This window comes from Oryctolagus cuniculus, chromosome 6, assembly GCF_964237555.1.
Source record: "Oryctolagus cuniculus chromosome 6, mOryCun1.1, whole genome shotgun sequence".
Classification (NCBI taxonomy): domain Eukaryota; kingdom Metazoa; phylum Chordata; class Mammalia; order Lagomorpha; family Leporidae; genus Oryctolagus; species Oryctolagus cuniculus.
The window spans coordinates 125,418,039-125,439,541 of NC_091437.1; the positions used below are offsets into that span (position 1 = coordinate 125,418,039).

At 41.0% G+C, this 21,503-nt stretch overlaps 1 protein-coding gene and 1 non-coding gene across 5 annotated transcripts in view; both read right to left on the reverse strand.

Moving 5' to 3' along the window:
* Positions 1 to 21,503, reverse strand: part of RGS22 (regulator of G protein signaling 22) — a 145,281-nt gene that overhangs the window by 10,965 nt on the left and 112,813 nt on the right. For all 4 annotated transcript variants that reach the window (XM_051844670.2, XM_051844669.2, XM_051844668.2 and 1 more), the window contains 4 exons: positions 17,035 to 17,103; positions 14,732 to 14,893; positions 8,535 to 8,714; positions 4,351 to 4,509 (listed from right to left, as the gene is read on the reverse strand). In XM_051844670.2, the coding sequence (XP_051700630.2) occupies positions 4,351 to 4,509; positions 8,535 to 8,714; positions 14,732 to 14,893; positions 17,035 to 17,103 (570 nt within the window). The remainder of the gene's footprint in view (positions 1 to 4,350; positions 4,510 to 8,534; positions 8,715 to 14,731; positions 14,894 to 17,034; positions 17,104 to 21,503) is intronic.
* LOC127490885 (U1 spliceosomal RNA) lies at positions 11,864 to 12,024 on the reverse strand. The gene has a single exon (XR_007919274.2). It is a non-coding gene; the product is annotated as a U1 spliceosomal RNA (small nuclear RNA).

A 21,503-nucleotide genomic window follows, 5' to 3' on the forward strand; every position in this document is an offset into this window, starting at 1 on the left:
TGAAACAAATTTAAAAATGGGAGTTATATTTGATATTATTGGTTTTGTTATGGAAGATAGTTAATGAGATACTATGAGTACCAACATTTGCTTTCTGATAAGCATTATGCTTCATAGACCTTTCTCAATTCTATACCATAAGTTCTTTCACTATCTCCATTTTCCTGAAAAAAGAGAAAAAGTCTAGGGAAGTGAGTGGTTTACCTAACGCAGCTAACTGATGTAAGGTCAGGCTTCAAAAGCAGATAGTCTGACTTGAGGGTGTTTTCCTATATCCACTATGCTATCCTATCTCAGAGCAAATGACCGAATAATATCTTACAAGTATATGATGGAACAGCTTATGCATATGTTTTATATACACATCAAGTTAATCTCTCCAAAAACAGGCAAGATTAATAGTTACCAACCGTTGATAGATAAAATTGAGATACACAGGGTTAAGAGATAGGCCCATGGTTACCCAGGAAAGTACAATGCTTTTTACAGTAAGAGATGTCTCTAGGAGCACACATTTTTATATTATAAGAAAAATCATGGCTTCTTATGTTCATTTTTTCAGCATTTTCTCATCTGTCTTTACTAACAATAAAACTTTGAAAGAAACATCTGCTACTATATTGGTCTTTCTTATATCTCCCATGTTAAAATGAATGCATGTGTGAAAGTTGTATTTACTAATAATTAATAATAATGTTTATTGTTAATAAGATTACTCAAAAGAATTCCCTTTTTTCCCCTAAAGGATTATTTATTCTACAAAACATGTTGTTTTTCTTTTTTTTTTTTTTTGACAGGCAGAGTGGACAGTGAGAGAGAGAGACAGAGAGAAAGGTCTTCCTTTTGCCGTTGGTTCACCCTCCAATGGCCGCCGCGGCCGGCGCGCTGCGGCCGGCGCACCGCGCTGATCCGATGGCAGGAGCCAGGAGCCAGGTGCTTTTCCTGGTCTCCCATGGGGTGCAGGGCCCAAGCACCTGGGCCATCCTCCACTGCACTCCCTGGCCACAGCAGAGGGCTGGCCTGGAAGAGGGGCAACCGGGACAGAATCCGGCGCCCCGACCGGGACTAGAACCCGGTGTGCCGGCGCCGCTAGGCGGAGGATTAGCCTAGTGAGCCGCGGCGCCGGCCTCATGTTGTTTTTCAATAGTCAAGATCTGAACCCGACTCTGTTAGCAGTTACCAGTTAGTAGTTGTCAGATATGGGAAGACAAATCAAAGGCTTTTGCAATTCCACAACCAAAGTACAACATGGATGATATAAGCACACCTCCCGAATTTCTGAAGTAGCAATTTAAGATTTCTCCACTGTTGTCAAGTCATACATTCCAACTTTCAGATATTATATTTACCACGTATCTTAGCAAACAGAAAAATACTTGATACTAGGAAGGCAGTGAAGTTCTCCTGTGGAGCTTGGGGAACACTAAAAGAACTTTATGTCTTCATCACTTCTATATCCACCCATCCAATAAATATATACTTAGAACCATTTGCTAAACACCTCACTTTTTAAGACTAACTCAAATTGGTCTGTCCTCTCTTCTTTCAAAATAATTAATTGCTCATTTTCTGTGATCTGAAATTATTTTGTTTTATGTAGCTTACAGTTAAGTGTGTATGTTTGTCTATACCTTTATACTGTATATAAAATATATTCATGCCTAGCACCTAGAATAGGTACTACATGCAGTGGACGATCAATCAAATTGATAAAAGAAGAGAGAAAAAGACTAGGATGGGAAGCTCTGTTGGGAGCCTTTAAAGCCACATTAGCAGACTCACATGAGATTCATCTGATTGGTGAAAGACTCACAGGCCACAGGTGGAATCAGAGAATACTTGAAAAATATCTGATGAATGATATGGATCCAGAAGATATAAAGGAAGGATTACAAAAATTCAATAACAACAAACAACCTGATTTTTAAAAAATGAGCAAAAGATGTGTTTTACTAAAGATGACACAAAAATGGCAAATAAGCACCTAAGAACAACAAAACAAACTATCCACAATAGTAAGTGTTGGCGAGGATAAGGAGTAACTTCAGCTCTTATACATCGCTGGCAGTAGTGCAAAAAAAGGGACAATGGACTCTGTGAAGATCTTTATGATATTTATAGCAAACAGGAATTTATATCCAGACTTCATTAAAAATAAAAAACTAGGTAAAGGCAAATATTCCACATCCCCAAATGGAGCAAAAGAACTCAACAGGCAATTACTAGAGTAGGAAATCTGTATAATCAATAAATACATGAAGAGCTGCTCTTACTAAAAATTCATTAGCATGATGAAATCCCATTTTAATCATCAAGCTGGCAAAAACTGATATGAAATATAGATGAATAAATCTGAATACACCAGACAGGGACTACCAAATGGAAAAAGCAGTATTCTCATATACTGCTGGGAGTAATATAAACTGATCCATTCACAGGAAAAACATTGTAGCACCTGGAAAAACTAAAATTTTTTTTTTAATTTATACATGTGAATACGGGGACATGTACAGGAATGCTGTCTGCAGTGAATGCGGTTTGGAAAGGTGAAAACTGGGCCGGGGGGAACTCAACACTAAAGAAGCTGTTCTATAAAACAGTGCTATTCATATACTAGAACAGGATACAACAATTAAATGGAATAAATTAGATCTAAGTATCACAGTGCAAGTAGAATTAAATGACATAAAGCTGAGTTTAAAAAGCAAGATAAAGACATTTTGCCCAACAAGTGTTGCAGACACAGCTGTGTCCCCACTCCTCCACCCTCAACCCGGGTTCACGTGTTGAAGCCCTGACGCCCAAGTGGGACTGTGGAGATAGGGTCTTCAGGAGGTAATTAGGATAAATAAGGTCATCATGACAGGGCGCTAACTGTGGCCTTACAAGATGCGGAACGCTCCCTCTCCTGGCCCTGTAAGGTCACGGCAAGAGGGTTGGCCTTCTACTGTGCTAGGAAGAGAGCCCTCTCCAGGAAGCTCATTGGCTGGCACCTGGATCTGAAATCCCTGACTTCTAAAACTGAGAAATAAGTTTCAGTGGTTTAAGCCATCCTGAATAGGGTTATTTTGTTATAGCAGCCTCAGCAGACTAATACAATATTATAATATTCAAGTATGTTAAAATATATACAACATGGTATCTTGTCTTCATTATGAATGCATACACATGGATTCAACAATCTTCTGAAAGAGCTGGAAGGGCAATACACTAAGCATTTAAGACACCAATCAATTCCAGCGTCTTCAAATTTCCCTTTACGTGATTCAGCCCAACCATCACAATGAAAATATAATTCTCTAAGTACAAATTTGGCTATACCGCAACAAATGTTAACATGGAAAAATAATGTATTAACCCTAATGGAAACTTTAGTAAAAATGGGAATAAATGTTCTCTCAGATAAAGAGAGGTTAGATACTGGTAAAACAGTCCAACTAAGTGTGGTGCTTTTAATGTGTGAATTACTAAACCAGTAAATGAGTCTGACTATTGGTTTATAAGAAAATAAAAGAGCTAAAAAATATATCTCAAACTTAACAGTGGCTCTTAAATATAGACATGATATAGAATGTAGAACTGGGATTAGGGAATTTTACTCTATTTGCAAAATTTCATTTAAGGAAACAAAAAATGATATGAAATATTAACCTGTGCAAATATGAGTGTTCATCATAATACCTTGGCATCTTTTAAATTTCTTTTAAAAACAGAATAAGCATAAGCTGATAAATAAGATGAAATATTTCACCTGGCAGCAATTACCCCTTCTTACTTAAAAGATACAGATAAACATATGGAAAGACAGATGAATGGATGGATAACGCCAGCCAATTTGTGGCTCATATTTACCAACTTCACGGTGATGTACCATTCTGTAATTTTAATACTCAAAAATTACTCTTCAAGCATGTAATATTAGCTCATTAATTCCCATTTACTCAAGAAACAATGATTAGTAGTTGGGCACTGACTGAACATTAGCATAAGTGCTTATGAAATATGGGTGAATAAGGCATAGACTATTTTTGACTACCTCAGCCAAGACAACACAAGGGGAAACTTAATTACAGGACAACACAGAGTGTGTTCTAGGAGAAAGAGGAACAGTGGAGGGGATGTCAGCTGCTAACATTGCCTAGGAGTAGCAAGGAAGCCTTCCCAAAGAAGGGATGTATTCTGAGGAATTCAAGAACAAGTCTGAAAGTTCCAAGGGAAGGCTTAAAAGCCACTCAAATCTGAATTCCACCACCCCTCTGTTTGTTTCCCCAGCTCAAATCTTTCTATAAATTCACACTTATCCCACACTTTTTAAAAGTCACATTCAAACCCAAATGACTCTGGTCTCACCTTTCCAAATTTTTCATCTTCCATGGCTGACAATTTCTTTTTCTGCTTATTATATTCTTGTCTTCTCTCTAAAACACTCATAATTTTTTCATCAGTTAAGTTCCTCCTAAACTCACAGAACTGAGGCCAAAATTTAAACAGAACTCCAAAAATTGTCATCTGTATAAAAAACAAAGTATGTCTCAGATTACAATTTTATACAAATGTACCGATTTAAACTCTAATTCACCATAATAATGGATTAACTATTCTATCTTTAATATACACCATGTTTCCTCTAACTTATTGTCTCCAGACTTCTTGGTACAGTTTAGCTCAGCATATGCTTATCATCAAGGTTTTTTATTACCAATAAGAAACCTTTCTTTAAAAAAATACACTAAACACACTTAAAAGTCACTTTATTCTTTATGTTTCCCTAACCAATTGATTGTATTAATAAAGAATCCATTAGGTCTTTTTAAATAAGAAATTTATGTTTTCTTTTAAAACATACACTAGTTGATCTGCCACACACTCTGCTGCTTTATGCAAGTATTCCAAATATTCAGTTCATCACGGGGAACCCCCCCACCCCACCCCAACCCCTTTTTCTTTCTTTTAGAGAAAGGAAATACCATTTTGCCTCTGGAAAAGCTCTTAAACAAAGCTGCAGATCTGAGAATAAATCTCAAGTAACTTTTAAATGATATAATCTCCCTTTTATGTGAGAGCAAGAAAAGTAACATTTTAAAAAGCAGAATGGTATCCTGGACAAATGCTTTCTATGAGGACACTTTACATTAAGTGATTAATTGTGATATTTATAGAGATAAGAATAGTTGCTCTAATTCCCCTGCCAAGTTTTTCCATTAGTTCCAGAGACCTACATTACTTCCAAGAAGGTAAGACTTGCCACATCAGATCAAGTCCAACATCTTAGTGCTAGGAATGGTCTTTACCTAATGCCCTGGAGAAAAATGGACCATCCCATTAGGCTCCAAGCCAACTGTTCAGGGGGAAAAAAAAAAAAGGAATTTCTAAAAAGTAAATGTTACAGCAAGCAACGAAGTCCAGAATGGGGGCATATTTCATTATTCTTCTTTTCATACATGAATGTCATTAGTAATGCTAAAATTACTTATTCCTTCTAAAATATAGTTTTGTTACTTAATTCTATAGGCAGTATGAAGGTAAAATCTGTCCTGGCAGAAAAAGAGTAATGTCAGACTGGAGATGACAGCAAGACTGAGCAGAGCGGCCGGCCAGCATACAGCTCACCCTCACGCGGGACACTTTACAGCCTGGGAAGGTCTCTAGCTAAGGGCAGCAGGCTGTCCCAGCTCCGTTCAGTAAGGCAAGTGACCTGCCTGGGAAAGCCCGCCGGACTCAGCCCATCCTGAGGGTCCTGCACGTGCTGTAGAAGCCTCTTGGACTGATCTGCACTGTAACCTCGCGCTGGCCTGCCCGCAGCCCCCTTGCAGTGCAGTCAGTACGTGGATCCTCACGTGCTCTGCCTGACTGATCTGGTGAATTGCTAGAGTCCGGCGGGCTTTCCCAGGCAGGTCACTTGCCTTACTGGGCGGAGCTGGGACAGCCTGCTGCCCTTAAGCTAGAGACCTTCCCAGGCTGTGAAGCATCCCGCGTGAGGGTGAGCTGTGTGCTGGCCGGCCCCTCTGCTCAGTCTTGCTGTCATCTCCAGTCTGACACTACTCTTTTCTGCCAGGACAGATCTCTTCTCATCATTCATTCATGTGTTTCAAAAATGCCCACAAAAAACATCCTCTGCCTTCAGTCAGCCTATTGTCCAATGGGAAAGTCAGAAATGAGGAGATTCACTTTGGATTTAGTGTACTAAGTGTTGGGGCACTGACAAATACAAGGGAGAAGGGTGGTTACTGCAGAAGTTCAAGAGGGAAAATAGTAAGGACCATTTATTGAACATCCTTCAGCAAGGCTAGGGGAGAGCAATAGGAGAGGCATGTTATGCGGGTAGTAGACTTCATTCTGAGGGAAGTGTGGAGCAGCTAAAACTTTCCAGGGGCTGGCGCTGTGGCGCTGTGGCGCTGTGGCGCAGTGGGTGAAAGCCCCAGCCTGCAGGGCTGGCATCCCATATGGATATGGATTCAAGTCCCGGCTGTTCCGCTCCCCATCCAGCTCCTTTCTACTGCGCCTGGGAAAGCAGCAAAGGATGGCCTGCGTCACTGGGCCCCTGCACCCACGTGGGAGACCCAGAAAAAGCTCCTGGCTCCTGGCTTCGAATTGGCTCAGCTCTGGCCGTTGCAGCCATTTGGGGAGTGAACCAGTGGATAGGAGACCCTTTCTCTCAACTCTCTCTCTCTCACTGTAACTCTTATTTATTTATTTGACAGAGTTATTTGACAGAATGAGAGAGAGAGAGAGAGGGAGAGAGAAAGGTCTTCCTTTCGTTGGTTCACTCCCCAAATGGCCGCTACAGCCGGCGCGTTGCACTGATCCAAAGCCAAGAGCCAGGTGCTTCTTCCTGGTCTCCCACACGGGTGCAGGTGCCTAAGGACTTGGGCCATCCTCCACTGCCTTCCCGGGCCACAGCAGAGAGCTGGACTGGAAGAGGAGCAGCTGCGACTAGAACCCGGTGCCCATATGGGATGCCGGCGCCATAGGCGGATGATTAGTCAAGTGAGCCACGGTGCCGGCCCTGTCTTTCAAATAAATAAAATAAATCTTTTTTTTTTTTAAAGGAAACATTTTAGGCAGAACATTGACATAATTGACATATAATCTGAAAAAGATTGTTCTGCCTGCCATCAGCTGGATGGTTTGGAGAGAGCCCACAGACAAGGAGTTCTGGTAACGAATGTGAGACATACTGTAGATCTGAAGTAAGGTCAGGGTGTGGAGTGGGGGACAAGTGAGTAGAATGACAGGCAACAAGGAGGCAGATGGGCAAGTTTTGGGGACTGGTTAGATATGGGGTAAAGACAGAAACTTGAGCATGGCACTCAGATCTTTTGCTTGCAAACCTGGATAGGAGAGGACACCATTCCCTGAGCTTCCTTAGCAAACTGGAGGAGTAACAGACTCAGGGAATGAGGCCCCAAATTTAAATTCTCAATTTTAGATACTCCAAGGTCCATCTAGAAGATTTATCTGGGTCTTGGTTTTAGGAAATCAGGTAGAAATTTTCGACTAGAGAACTCCAATAAAAATCATTGGCTCTAATCCCTGCAAGTGTGCAGGAACTAACCAGTATCAGCAGCTCTTGACATTCACTATAAGGCTCAACGTCTTTGATATAAATGGGCAAGCTCTGGTCTCATTTAATCAGCAGACCGAGGCTAAGCTAAGTGGTCTCTGAGATCTTTTCATTAACAGATGCTACAATGTTGGCACCGTATTCTCTTTCTCCAGCACATCCTCAATCACTCCTCCATATTTTTGCCTTTTTAATGCATAATTTGGATTGAGAGTCTACTTTCATTTCCACAGAGGACTTAGAACACAGTTGGCTCACGAATGAATGTTAAGGAATAATGGTCTTTTTCCATGCCTAAGGGCAATCATACCCTAAATCTCTGTTTCATGTCACTTAATTCATGACAAGGCCTTCCTTATTACCCCTATTATAATTTATTTTTCTTAATCATTTTTTAGGAACAACATCACTAAAAGGCTTTTCAAAATGCAAATAAATTATGTTCACCAAGTCAATGTTTTCTATTATTTATCTTAGAAAGAAGTAACTTGAGCAGGTTAACAGGCATGATTTTCCTTTCATGAGTTTGTGTACTTTGTTGGTTGGGTACTTAAATCTCCTCTCACTTATTTTATGAGCTATGTGAATATCCAATCTTTGAAAATATACAAATCTTAGAACCCACATATTTTATACATTTTTGTGGTAGCAGATTTTAAAATAGAAAAATGAATGGTGGGAAAGGAAGGAGGAATTAGTTGGAGTTTTATAGGTTAGAAACAAAAAATGGTAACCATGGAAAGTCGAAGTGTAGAATTTATTTGCTGCACATTGTCATAAACAAAATAGCACACGGGTTACTAGTTTCTTACATTTTGGTGGCATATGCAAAGATTGTTTACATTAAATAAATTTCAGTATTGGGACTATTGGAACCTTGCCAAATATGAATAATGCAAAAGCTTTGAAAGAATATCTAGATTGTGAATCTATTTTAAAATATGCCAAGCCATATGCCATGATCTCTTACCTGTGCCTCTCTAAATACATATAGTCCCAACTCCTTCCTATGTTCAATAATCTTCTGGGCTTGCTCTACTGGAATGTCAATTTGTAAAGCTGGAGGAATACTGGAGTTAATAAAGCAGTTGATTATAGTTGTGATCTTCTCCTGGATCATGGACTCATCACAGTGAGAATGGCACAAGTCCTGAAGAAGGAGGAGGAACGACAGAATAATACATGATCTACATATTACGAGAACAGTTTGTGGAGTAGTGTTAACATGTATTTCAATTGATACACACATTTTAACTGCAGGTCAAGAGGGCTCTGACTAGGACATGTCAAGGCTATCCTTAAAAATCAGAGATTTTCTTTCTCTTGGATTTGAGAAGTCTAAAACTTTGACATATGAATCTTACGTAACCAGATGTCATTTAATCCTGACCACTGGTTGCCCTATGCAAAGGAATAGCTTTAGCATCTTCTTTGATTCATTTAACAACTGCACACTGAGTGCCTGCTATCTGCCAGACACCAAGCAGAGCCTTTAAGAAACAGTCCCTGGGCCGGCGCTGCGGCTCAGTAGGCTAATCCTCCGCCTTGCGGCGCTGGCACACCGGGTTCCAGTCCCGGTCGGGGCGCTGGATTCTGTCCCGGTTGCCCCTCTTCCAGGCCAGCTCTCTGCTGTGGCGAGGGAGTGCAGTGGAGGATGGCCCAAGTGCTTGGGCCCTGCACCCCATGGGAGACCAGGAGAAGCACCTGGCTCCTGCCATCGGATCAGCGCGGTGCGCTGGCCGCAGCGCGTCGGCCACGGCGGCCATTGGAGGAAAGACCTTTCTCTCTGTCTCTCTCTCACTGTCCACTCTGCCTGTAAAAAAAAAAAGAAAAAAGAAAAAAAAAAGAAAAAAAAAAAAAGAAACAGTCCCTGCCCTTAAGGATTCAGTCTCTATTGGTTGGAGGAGATGAGTGAAAACACGCTACTCCAATTCTGGAGAGTTAATAAATGTTATGACAGAGGTATGCCAAGGGCAGGTTCCTAGAACACCAGAACAGACACCTAGCTCAAACTATGGGTAGATGCAGAGGGTTTCTTGTCCAGATGTTAAGTTCAACAGCAAGTTGATTTAGGCTCAAAAAGCTGAGCAACACAAGCAGGCATGCTGGTGAAAAGGTGTGTCATTATACATCTTTTAATCTCTATATTGTTCCAATTACCCCAAGACATACTCCTCTTTATGAAGTACTTAAATATGAGTACACAGTGGTGACTGCCAGGGGCATCCTCTGATCCACTTTTTTTTTTTTTAATTTAATGAACATGAATTTCCAAAGTACAGCTTATGGATTACAATAGCTTCCTCCCCCCCCCATAACTTCCCTCCCACCCACAACACTCCCTTCTCCCACTCCCTCTTCCCTTCCCATCAAGATTAATTTTCAATTATCTTTATATACAGAAGATCAATTTAGCGTATATTAAGTAAAGATTTCCACATTTTGCTCCCACACAGAAACACAAAGTGTAAAATACTATTTGAGTACTAGTTATAGCATTAATTAAACACCTAAGAGTAATTGTGTATTAATTACAGAGTTCAACCAATAGTTTTAAGTAGAATATAAAATGCAACTTTTGTATTGTTGTGGCTTCCCGCCCAACCTCCCTCCCTCCCGTGGCCCACCCCTCTCCCACTCCCTCTCCCATCCCGCCCTTCATCACGTTTCATTTTCAATTACCTTCATATACTGAAGATCAACTTAGTATATACTAAGCAAGGATTTCAATAGGCTGCACTCACACAACCGAACCAGGTATAGGGTATTGTTCGACTAGTAGTGCTGTTTTTGAGTTTCATAAACACATTAAGGACAGAGATCCTACGTGGGGAGCATGAACCCAGTGACTACCGTTGTTGATTTAACAGTTGACACTCTTACTTATGATGTCAGCAATCACCCGAGGCTCTTGCCATGAGCTGTCCAGGCTATAGAAGCCCCTTGAGTTCACCAACTCTGAATTTGTTTAGTCAAGGCCGTATCACAGTGGAGGTTCCTTCCTCCCTTTAGAGAAAGGCGCCTCTCTCCTTGATGGCCTGATCCTTCTGCTGAGGTCTTGTTCACCAGGATCTTTCATTTAGATTGTTTTTTGCCACCGTGTCATGGCTTTCCATGCCTGTGAGACCCTCTGATCCACTTTGTTGGTTGTTGTTGGGGAAGACTGAATTGTCTTGGAATAGTTAATAATGACATAAACAGTCAAGTGCTAGCCAGTGTGGCTGTCCAGAGTTTATGTCCTTGCTGTGTACCTTTCCCCTTCTTGACAGATTTCTACCTATGGCGTTCAGGTTGGATTTAATTTATTAGTGTTGTTCTGCATCCTCCCTGGGGAGCAGAGACTTCCTGTGCTTTACTGCCAGTTTTCTGCTTGTTTTTCAGGTTTGTACTACAAGGTTTAATAACAAAAATAACTTTTTGGATAAAAATAATTCCTATATATTAAAATGATCCAGTTTTTTTTTTTTTTTTTTTTTTTTTTTTTTTTTTTTTTTTTTTTTTGACAGGCAGAGTGGACAGTGAGAGAGAGAGACAGAGAGAAAGGTCTTCTTTTGCCGTTGGTTCACCCTCCAATGGCCGCCGCGGCCGGCGCACCATGCTGATCCGATGGCAGGAGCCAGGTGCTTCTCCTGGTCTCCCATGGGGTGCAGGGCCCAAGCACCTGGGCCATCCTCCACTGCACTCCCGGGCCACAGCAGAGAGCTGGCCTGGAAGAGGAGCAACCGGGACAGAATCTGGCGCCCCGACCGGGACTAGAACCCGGTGTGCCGGCGCCGCAAGGCGGAGGATTAGCCTAGTGAGCTGCGGCGCCAGCCAATGATCCAGTTTTAAAGTCACAAATGTACAGTTACTATTTTCTTTATTTTAAATAGTAAATAAGGAGGTAACTTAGGTTGAATTATGGCATCTCTCTACTAAAGATGTTGTTTCCTAAATAACTAGAAAGCAAACAAATTTGGAAACTTCTAACTCTAGGCCAGAAATGACTAAATATCTATTAAATACCCAGTGCATGCTGGGTATTATATTAGCTGTCTTAAGAATACTGTTAAAGAAAGAAAAATTCTCATTCCTGCCATGTAAAACTTTATGTATTGTTTGGTATAGTTATATGTGAAGAAAGCTTAAGATAAATCTTACACTATGCAACAGGTAGCACTTCTTATTCAATTTAGCATCACTTCAGAAAAAGCCCATTTATACCACCTGTGTTCCATGTGTTACTAAATGTGCATCTTTGCCATTGTTAGTGAGATTATCTTATATAATTATTGGTGAGCCTGTTTTTTTTTTTAATTAGGGGAGAGTGCAAATGTAGTCACCCACTGCCACAAATTATGCAGTCGAGTTTCCCCCACGTGGGGAAATTGCAAGGGTCAGCACATCCGGAGTGCACGGATGAGCCTCGCCGTGGGAAAACCACCTTCGTGATCATGGTGTTTCCCCTGCCAGGTAAGTATGAGCCTGTTCTATAATTAGGAACATAAGCTGTGAAATTAAAAAAAAATTATAAACTGATGCAGCTTTAATTTTGAGTGAAGGGATATAATCCTAATTAATTTTTAAAAAAATTCTTCTGCCCTAATGTACCATTAGCCTAGCTAATTCTTTTTTTTTTTTTTTTTTTTTTGACAGGCAGAATGGATAGTGAGAGAGAGAGACAGAGAGAAAGGTCTTCCTTTGTTGTTGGTTCACCCTCCAATGGCTGCTGTAGCCGGCGCGCTGTGGCCAGCACACCGCGCTGATCCGATGGCAGGAGCCAGGTGCTTCTCCTGGTCTCCTATGGGGTGCAGGGCCCAAGCATTTGGGCCATCCTCCACTGCACTCCCTGGTCACAGCAGAGTGCTGGCCTGGAAGAGGGGCAACTGGGACAGAATCTGGCACCCCGACCGGGACTAGAACCCAGTGTACCGGCGCCGCAAGGTGGAGGATTAGCCTATTGAGCCGCGGCGCCTGCCAATTCTTTCTTAGTAGTAAGGTCTCTGCTTCAGCACACTTGGCACTAATAAGCTTCCTGTGATTTCCTCAAGCCTCAAGAGATGCCCCTGCTAGTTGTGCTCCCTCCGCCTTTGCACTAACCATATCCTTGTGACTTCCTTGTCTATTGCTCATTGTTCCTCCCTTGGCACTGCCTTGATCACAGTCATGTCCCCAGGAGTTAGCCTTGTCCTTGTGAGATGCTCAACAAATACTCGTGGATGAAAAGCACTGGGACAGGGGCTGGTGCAGTGGTGTAGCACGTTAAGCGGCCGTCTGCAGTGCTGGCATAATATATCGGCACCGGCTGCTCCACTTCCTATCCAGCTCCCTGCTAATGTGCCTGAGAAAAGCAACAGAAGATGGCCCAAGTCCTTGGTCCCCTGCACCCATGTGGGAGACCTAGAAGATTATCCAGGCTCCTCGCTTCAGCCTGCCCCAACCCTTGCCATTGAGGCCATCTGGGGAGTGAGTAAGTGGATGGAAGAACTGTCTCTCTGTCTCTCCTTGTCTCTCTGTAACTCTTCCAAATAAATAAATAAATAAATCTTAAAATAATAATAAAGAAAAGCATTAGGACAGTATTGCGTAGAAGGTAAGACCTTAAAGAGAGGAAGGCACAGAAGACTCATTAAGACTTTGCCGGGTGGAATGCCCTGCATCTGGCAAACTCTCAAGACCTGATGCAAACAAACATCACCGCTTGTACTGAAGCTTCCCTGGCCTTCTGTTTACCCCACCCCCGTGATTCTCCAACTCTGTGCAAAAACTACACCTAGTCAGCACACGAATCAGAATGAATGTATTGCATAATATTCTTCTGCTAGCTCCCTCCCTCCCTGGAGGAGGGCAACATGTTATATTCACATTTTTATTCCTACAATCCAGCATAATGCCTGGAACATGTGTTACTTAATAAATGCTTATTGAACAAATGTACTCCTATAGCACAATCTTTAGTTGTGCAGCATATTTTGAAAATACAGCTACCTGGGACCGGCGCTGTGGCGCAGTGGGTTAAAGCTGCGGCCTGCAGTGCAGGCATCCCATATGGGCGCCGGTTCGAGTCCCAGCTTCTCCACTTCTGATCCAGCTCTCTATGGCCTGGGAAGGCAGTAGAAGATAGCCCAAGTCCTTGGGACCCTGCACCCACATGGGAGACCCGGGAGAAGTTCCAGGCTCCTGGCTTTGGATCAGTTCAGCTCTTGCCATTGCAGTCATTTGGGGAGTAAACCAGTGGATGGAAGACCTTTCTCTTTCTCTCTCTCTCTCTCTCTCTCTCTCTCTCTCTGGCTCTACCTCTCTCTGTAACTCTGACTTCCAAATAAATAAAAATAAATCTAAAAAAATACAGCTACCTAGTATTTTAAGTCCTTCCTGCAATACTCTGGAAAAGATATTAAAATGGAGCTCAAGTGCAGCTTTGAAGGAAAAACAATCGTAAAACCAAGAAATGACTGTGTGGGTCCCAACCCTGCTTCCAATTCCAGCTTTCTGCAAAATGTGCAGCCTGGGAGGCAGCAAGTGATGGCTCAAGTACTTGGGTCCCTATTATCCCTTCGGGAGACCTGGATTGTTGAGTTCTAGGCTCCTGGCTTCAGTCTGCTTCAGCTCACTCTGTTGTACAAATTTGGGAGGGAACCAACAGATGGAAGGTCTCTGTCACTCTGCCTTTCAAATAAAATGAAAACACATAATACATACATTTTAAAAGAATTTTTCCATTCTTTAGAATGAAAAATCGTCTTTCTCAATCTGCTGGTTTATTTATAATCTAGTAGCTTTGATTACTATTGCTACAAACATGGTTAAGAAAATTCCTATAAAGAGATCTTGATTCTCTGTATATACCAAATATCAGTATCTTCAGAAAAAAAATGTGTATAATACATGTAAGATACATAAGAAATACAACTCTCTTCAGGAGGGTTCTCAGTAGATCATAATACATGTTATTACCTTAAAACCTAATACTATCATTTCAGGGATCTCTCGTCCTCTTCCCCTATAATATTAAATGTATCTAAGCACTGCACAATAATCACTTCAATGTTTACACATTGGTATGAAGAAGATGGCAATACTGGAATTTCTTATATCTAAGTTCATAAACTTATAGTTAAGGCTTAATAGTGTTAACGAATTTCCTTCTCAAGAAGAGGTGCTTTTCTCCAGCTTCCAATACAGTACCTTATATTTTTGTACTTCTTGCCAAAAAAGTACCCCATTTCCCAATAAATCTCCTTTTAGAGCCACAAAATGTTGAAACTGTTTGGCAGTAACTGGATTCAATAACGCTTTACGAAAGGCAATTATTTCACAAGATGAAGATATCCATTTACTCTCCACAGGCTGTCCAAGACAGAGAACACATAAAATTAGCATTGTTCTAAAAAGTAATAATAAAGTCATTCATTAGGCTAAAAATTACCAATTTCTATCGCCCTTAATTTTAGCTGTTGAAATTTGTGGGATGGATATAACAGAATTTGGCAATTTTCCCTATTGTATTTCTCTTCTTTTGTCTTCTTTTTATGGCAACTTTTTTTTTTTTAAGTAGAGAGTAAGAGAAATGACTGGACAATTAAGAACATGTATCTGCATTATGTAAGAATGTTAACAGTCACTACAGTTTATAATTGGGTCAAAAACTACTTTTTGGTGCACAAAATGATTTTTGTTCTTAAACTGAACAAAAGAATCATCATGCTATGATCATATATTACATTATTATTACATATATATTAATATATACATATAATTCTTCTGCCTTTTAAAAAGTAGAAGCAGTTTTTAAAGAAAAAATCAAATCTAATTCAATAGTGAAAATAGAAATTTACTTAGCCTTCACTATAATTCTATACTGGAAAGATTATTTTTAGGAGAGACATTTAAATGTTAAATAATTTAATAGAAATGATTATGATTAATAGTTAAAAAGATTACTAACATATTTAAAAACAATAAAATTTCTCTTAAGGATTTACTTATATAACATACAAGTGAGAAGTACCCAGGGTGTTTTAGTAATGCTTAAAGATATTTTAATTTTATTTTATATCTTCATACTTTTGAAATAGAAGTATTCACTTTTTTACTTAAACTATTTAAAACCACATACTCAACTTCTGTAACCCCGTAATATGAAAAAGCGTAGGAAACGGATTTTATTGAATTTACTGAACATACTTTAGTTTTATTGAGGGTCCCCACAGCTGATTTTAGTATACAGATATGGGCTTAGGAATAATAGTAACAATTAAAATACAAGAAAAATAGCCATTACTGACAATGCATAAAATAAATTCCTTAAATCAAATGTGATCATTAATGGAAGGGATTCAGTGTTATTTAAAAAGTGCCATAGGAACATGGAAGGAGCAACTAATCCAGCCCAGAGAAGTAAAGCCTGTATGTGGAGGGCTTTAAGGATAGAGCCTGAGTTGGAAACTGAAGCATGAAGGTCACCTCAGGCAGTCTAGGTGAAGGGGATGCTGCTAACCCAGATGCCATGAAGAGATGTCCACCACTGTGTTAGTGAGGCACATGTCATGTTCTCTGCACAAAAAGCTAAGGCTTTCAGCATATGGGACATATTAAAATTACAGCCCTATAAATAGAAACAACTATGTACTTCGAGTGTTTACTTAAAAGCCACTCAACAAATAATGCTTTAAGATCTACTTCTTCAGAAACTAAAACTTAGTAATTTAACTAAAACCTGTAATTTAAATAGAAAATAATATATAATGATCATTATATAAGACCTGTCTACTTAGTATTTCAGTAAAAAAATAACAAAAGACAAACATTTAAAAAGTTTATTTCCTTTCAAGAGGAAAATTTAGACAAGGGCATCCTAACAGGTAGACAGGCACACTCCTCTAACATTCAAATAAATTTTTATCTTAGTTTGCCAGTTTGACATTCGTTCACATCCTGCAGAAGGGTAAGGACACAAACTTGTAGGCTCCTACAAGTTTTGCTTGGTAGGAAGAAAAATAGGTAATTCCTGGTAAGGGATCATGTTACTGTGGCTTTACTAATCACCCAAATGATAGTTTCATTAGTTCACTGAAGCAAAAATGTAAGGGGATAATGTAAGAAGAGCTATTCTGCTGGTTCTGCAGCATGCCACTCATTCTGCTGGCATACTCCACTCTCAACAATAAACTACCTTATGCTGGAAGGAACAGCTTATCTCAATAAACCATCACAAGCAGAATCAAGAAATATCTATTTACTTAAAGGCCAATCATGCATTCTTAAGTGTGAGCAGGTCAAATTCTTCTCCACAAACAGAGCTCTGGTAGAGTCACACTTTCCCCCCAGTCCCACTTGCTAATTAAGAACAGAATTGGTGGTCAGCTCGTGGTTTAGAAAGCAGTGTCCACGGTGCTGTGCAAAAAGAAACTCTTGGCAAAAGAAAGGTTAGGAAAAATAATACTTCGACAAATGAAACTCATAAAAGGAAGAATAGAACAATTACTTGCCTTCCAGACCCCGATTTTCCTTTCATGCTTCTGCAGTAAAAGCTCTTCTGCTATGTCTTTCATCTGTATCTAAAAGCAAAAGCAATTATCTTATTCTGTTTACCCAGAATGGTTAAGGTTTTAATTATTTACTCATTTAATAGCTTTTAAAAATGGGGTAGGGGTGGGCATTGGCACAGTGGTTAAGGCACCACTTGGGTCGCTTGCTGGGGTTTGAGTCGCAGCTCTGCTCCCCACTCCAGCTTCTTGCTAATGCACTCCTTGGGAGGTTGCAGGTGATGGTTCAAGTAGTCGGGCCCTCGCTATCACGTAAGGAAACCTGGACTGAGTTCTCAGGCCCTGGCTTTGGTGTGGCCCAGTCTCAGCTGCTACGTGCATTTGGGGAGTGAATCTGAGGAGGGGAGATCTCTCTGTGTCTCTCCCTGTCTCTGCCTCTCTGCTTTTCAAACAAATAAAATAAGTCTATAAAAAAACTGTTTTAGTGAGGGGAAGGTCAGCTTGAATAAGACAGAATGCAGTTCAGGAGAAAGAAGATCAGAATAGGGATAGAAGCTCCACAATCAGGTCTGTGGGTGAGTGACTCAAATTCGCTAATAGCTTCTTCATCGGCAAAATTGAGACAACACCTGACTGTATTGTCCCAAATGCACAAACTAGTTTCTTTCTTTTTAAAAAAGATTCATTTATTTATTTGAAAGGCAGAATTACAGAGAGGCAGAAGCAGAGAGAGAGAGAGACAGAGAGAGGTCTTCCATCCGCTGGTTCACTCCCCAGGTGGCCTCAACGGCCACAGCTTGGCTGATCAGAAGCCAGGAGCCAGGAGCCTCCTCCAGGTCTCCCACATGGGTTCAGGGGCCCAAGGATTTGGGCCATTTTCCACCGCCCTCCCAGGGAGGGTAGAGAGCTGGATCGGAAGTGGAGCAGCTGGGACTCAAACTGGAGCCCATATGGGATGCAGGCAGGCAGCGGCTTTACCTGCTACACCAGAGTGCCGGCCCCAGAAGCCAGTTTCACCTATGTTCACGTGGGAACTGAACCTGGACAGATAATTATGGTTTTCACAGATTTTTGTGCTATTTTCTGGCCATATGCTTCCAAAACAAATTTTAAAAGAGTAAGAAGTTAACTTTCAACACAGAAGGTAACACAGTAAAGCTGGCCCTTAGGATCCCTAGGTTCCATCCCTGCACATCCAACCAACTGTAGACCAAAAATATTCCGGGGGACAAACACTGTGTCTGTTTTGAATACTTACAGACTTTTATTCGTCTCTAAACAATAGAGTATAACAAAAAGTTCCATGGCATTTACATTGTATTAACTATTGTAAGTAGTCTAGGGATGATTTAAAGTGCACCTACTCGGGAAGAGGTGAATAGCATACATGTAGATTTGACATCTTCCAGCATCCACAAATCCTGCTACCTGTTGGGGGTGGTCCTAGAACCCAGGCCCTTCAGATACCAAGGGATAACTGTGTTTCAAGAGCTATTGCCTGCTCGTAACCGCTTCCCTTTCTTTGGAGCTGCTCCTGCCAGATCTTTGCTGTGTGTTCCTACCTCCATGTCAGTAGCAGGGAGACCCCGGAACTGATCCTGAGAGCCAAGGGGCAGAATCACTGGGGCTGAGTCTCTGACAGCCGCAACAGAGAGCAAAGGTCTGAGAATTCTCACTGGGGCTCCAGGGCTGTTCTGGCACCCATCTTTTCTAACGCTTGGGTGTCAACTCTTCCTCTAAGCGGGTGAGATGCCCCAGAATGGTTTTTATAATAAATGCTCACTCTTTGATTTTGTCTTTGGCTTAAGGTTGCCAGAAGCAGTTGATTTTGCTGGCCACCCAAAGAATGCTAAGGAAATGACTGTAAGTTACAATAAAAATCACTGTGGCAAACATAATAAGAAATGTGGTGAATAATAATAGTGAGCCAATTGTCCTTTTACTTGGCTGAGGACAGAGAACTGGAGTTATGCTGAAGAAAGGGAATGGGGAAATTTGAGTTTTCCCAGAGTTTATTTCCAAGAACTTTGTGCCTAAACCAAGTTGGCTCTTCTCCATCCTATAAATGTTGTCTTCTGCACTGGACTGTGTTTTACTAACATATGCTGCTCAGCTCAAAAGACTAAGGATATTACAAGACAAGTTGGCCTCAAAATGTCTGACAAACTGAATATAATATAGGGGGAAGTTTTTCATGCTCTTCTCGAGCAGTATTAATGGAATATGTCTTGGTATACTGAAGTCCAAAATGACGTGTTTTCTGACCCTTATGTTATTTTTTTATAAAGATCAAGTTTGCCTGTTCTCAGCCATGCAAGTGACATTTTAAATTATTAAAACTAATACTTGGTTCATATAAAATTAAAACAAAAGAAAATCACAAACCCATTTTACAAAGTAAATCCTTTTCACTCCTCAAATCCATTCCCAGGAGGCAGATTCTATTATACCTCTTTCCTTAAACACACACAAAAGACAGATGAGCAGAGAGAAGGATGGATGAATGGATAAAGAGGTAGATAGACAGATAGATATGCAACTATAAAGAATAGAACTAAAAATGGTGGGATTATCTTCCGTATATTGTTCTGCATCCTGCTTGCTTCATTCAATAAATAAAATCTTTTGTATCAGTACATGTGGAAATTTCATTTTTATATTTTAATCCAATTTTATATGGAAATCTGCATGGTTTTCTATAGTATGGAATTATCACTTAGTTATTCTCCCATATTATATGCAGTGAAAGTCCTTGTGTATTATTAGCCATTTATGTTAATACTTAATGATATTAAAGATAACACCATTTTGGGGGCTGCTGCTGTGGTGTAATAGGTTAAGCTTCCACCTGTAGTGCCAGCATCCTAAATGGGTACCAGTTCGTGTCCCAGTTGCTCCTCTTGTGATCCAGCTCTCTGCTTATGGCTTGAGAACGTGCTTGGGCCCCTGCACCCACATGGGAGACCAGGAAGAAGCTGCTGGCTCCTGGCTTTGGATCAGCTCAGCTCCAGCCATTCTGGCCATTTCAGGAGCAAACCAGCAGATGGAAGACCTCTTTCTGTCTCTCCCTCTCTCTGTCTGTAATTCTCTCTCAAATAAATAAATAAATCTTTTTTAAAAGATAACCACTTTAATAGATAACATTTGAGCTTTTGCTGTGTGCAAGCCCCATGCTAAGAAACTAAACAAACATTAATTTCATGCCATTTTCACAACAAATAGCAATGACTATTATTAGTCTCATTTTTCAAATGATGAAACTATTTATGAAACTGGAAAGTGGTACAATTAATATGTGGCAGTGGTGAGATTAGAATTTGGAAAGTTTGGGGCTGGTGTTGCAGTGTAGTAGGTAAAGCCTCCACCTGTGATGCCAGCATCCCTTACTGGCGCTAGTTTGAGTCTCAGCTGCTCCACTTCTGATTCTGTGCCCTGCTGATGCACCTGGAAAGCATCTGCAGATGGCCTAAGAACTTGGGCCCTTACACCCACGTGGGAGACCCAGAGGAAGCTCCTGGCTCCTGGCTGCAGACCAGCCCAGCTCTGACCATTGCAGCCATCTGGGGAGTGAACAAACAGATGGAAGATCTCTCTCTCTCTCTCTCTCTCTCTCTCTCTCTCTCTCTCTCTTTCTCTCAATCTCTGTCAACTCTGCCTTTCATATAAATAAATAAATTATAAAGAATTTGGAAAGTTTAATTCCATGCTTTTTTAAAAATTTCATTTTCATTTTTACTTAGTTTTTTTTAAACAGATTCAATGTGATTTATAGATTCAGTTCTAAGAACATAATGATATTCCCTTTCTCCCTTCCTAAATGATTTTCTTCTTTAAAAAATTTTTAAAGGTCAACTTTATTTCTTGGAAAGGCAGAGTGAGAGAGAGAGAGAAATGGATCTTCCATCTGCTGGTTCACTCCCCAAATGGCCACAGCATCCAGGGCTGGCCCAGGTAGAAGCCAGGAGACAGCAGCTTCCAGGTTTCCCACATGGGAGGCAGGGACTCAAGTACTTAGGCCATCTTCTACTGTTTTCCCAGAAGCATTAGTGGGAACTGGATCAGGAGTGGAGCATCTGGGACTCGAATCAGTGCTCGGACGTAGGATGCTGGTGTTGTAGGCAACAGCTTAAAGCACTGCACCATGTTGCCAGTCCCCATGGTTTCCTTTGTAAAGATTTATTCATTTACTTATTGAAAGGAAGACTGACAAAGAGCAAAAGCAAGAGCTCGTGCGTGGGGGGGAGGGGGTAAGGAAGGGAAGGGAAGGGAAGGGAAGGAAGGAAGGAAGGAGGGAAGGAAGGAAGGAGGGAAGGAGGGAGGGAGGGAGGGAGAATGTTTGAAAGATCTCTTACATCTATTGGTTCACTCCCCAAATGGCTGTAACAGCTGGGGTTCACCCAGGCCAAAGCCAGGAGCCCACAACTCCATCCTGGTCTCCCACATGGGTGGCAAGGGCCCAAGTACTTGGGCTA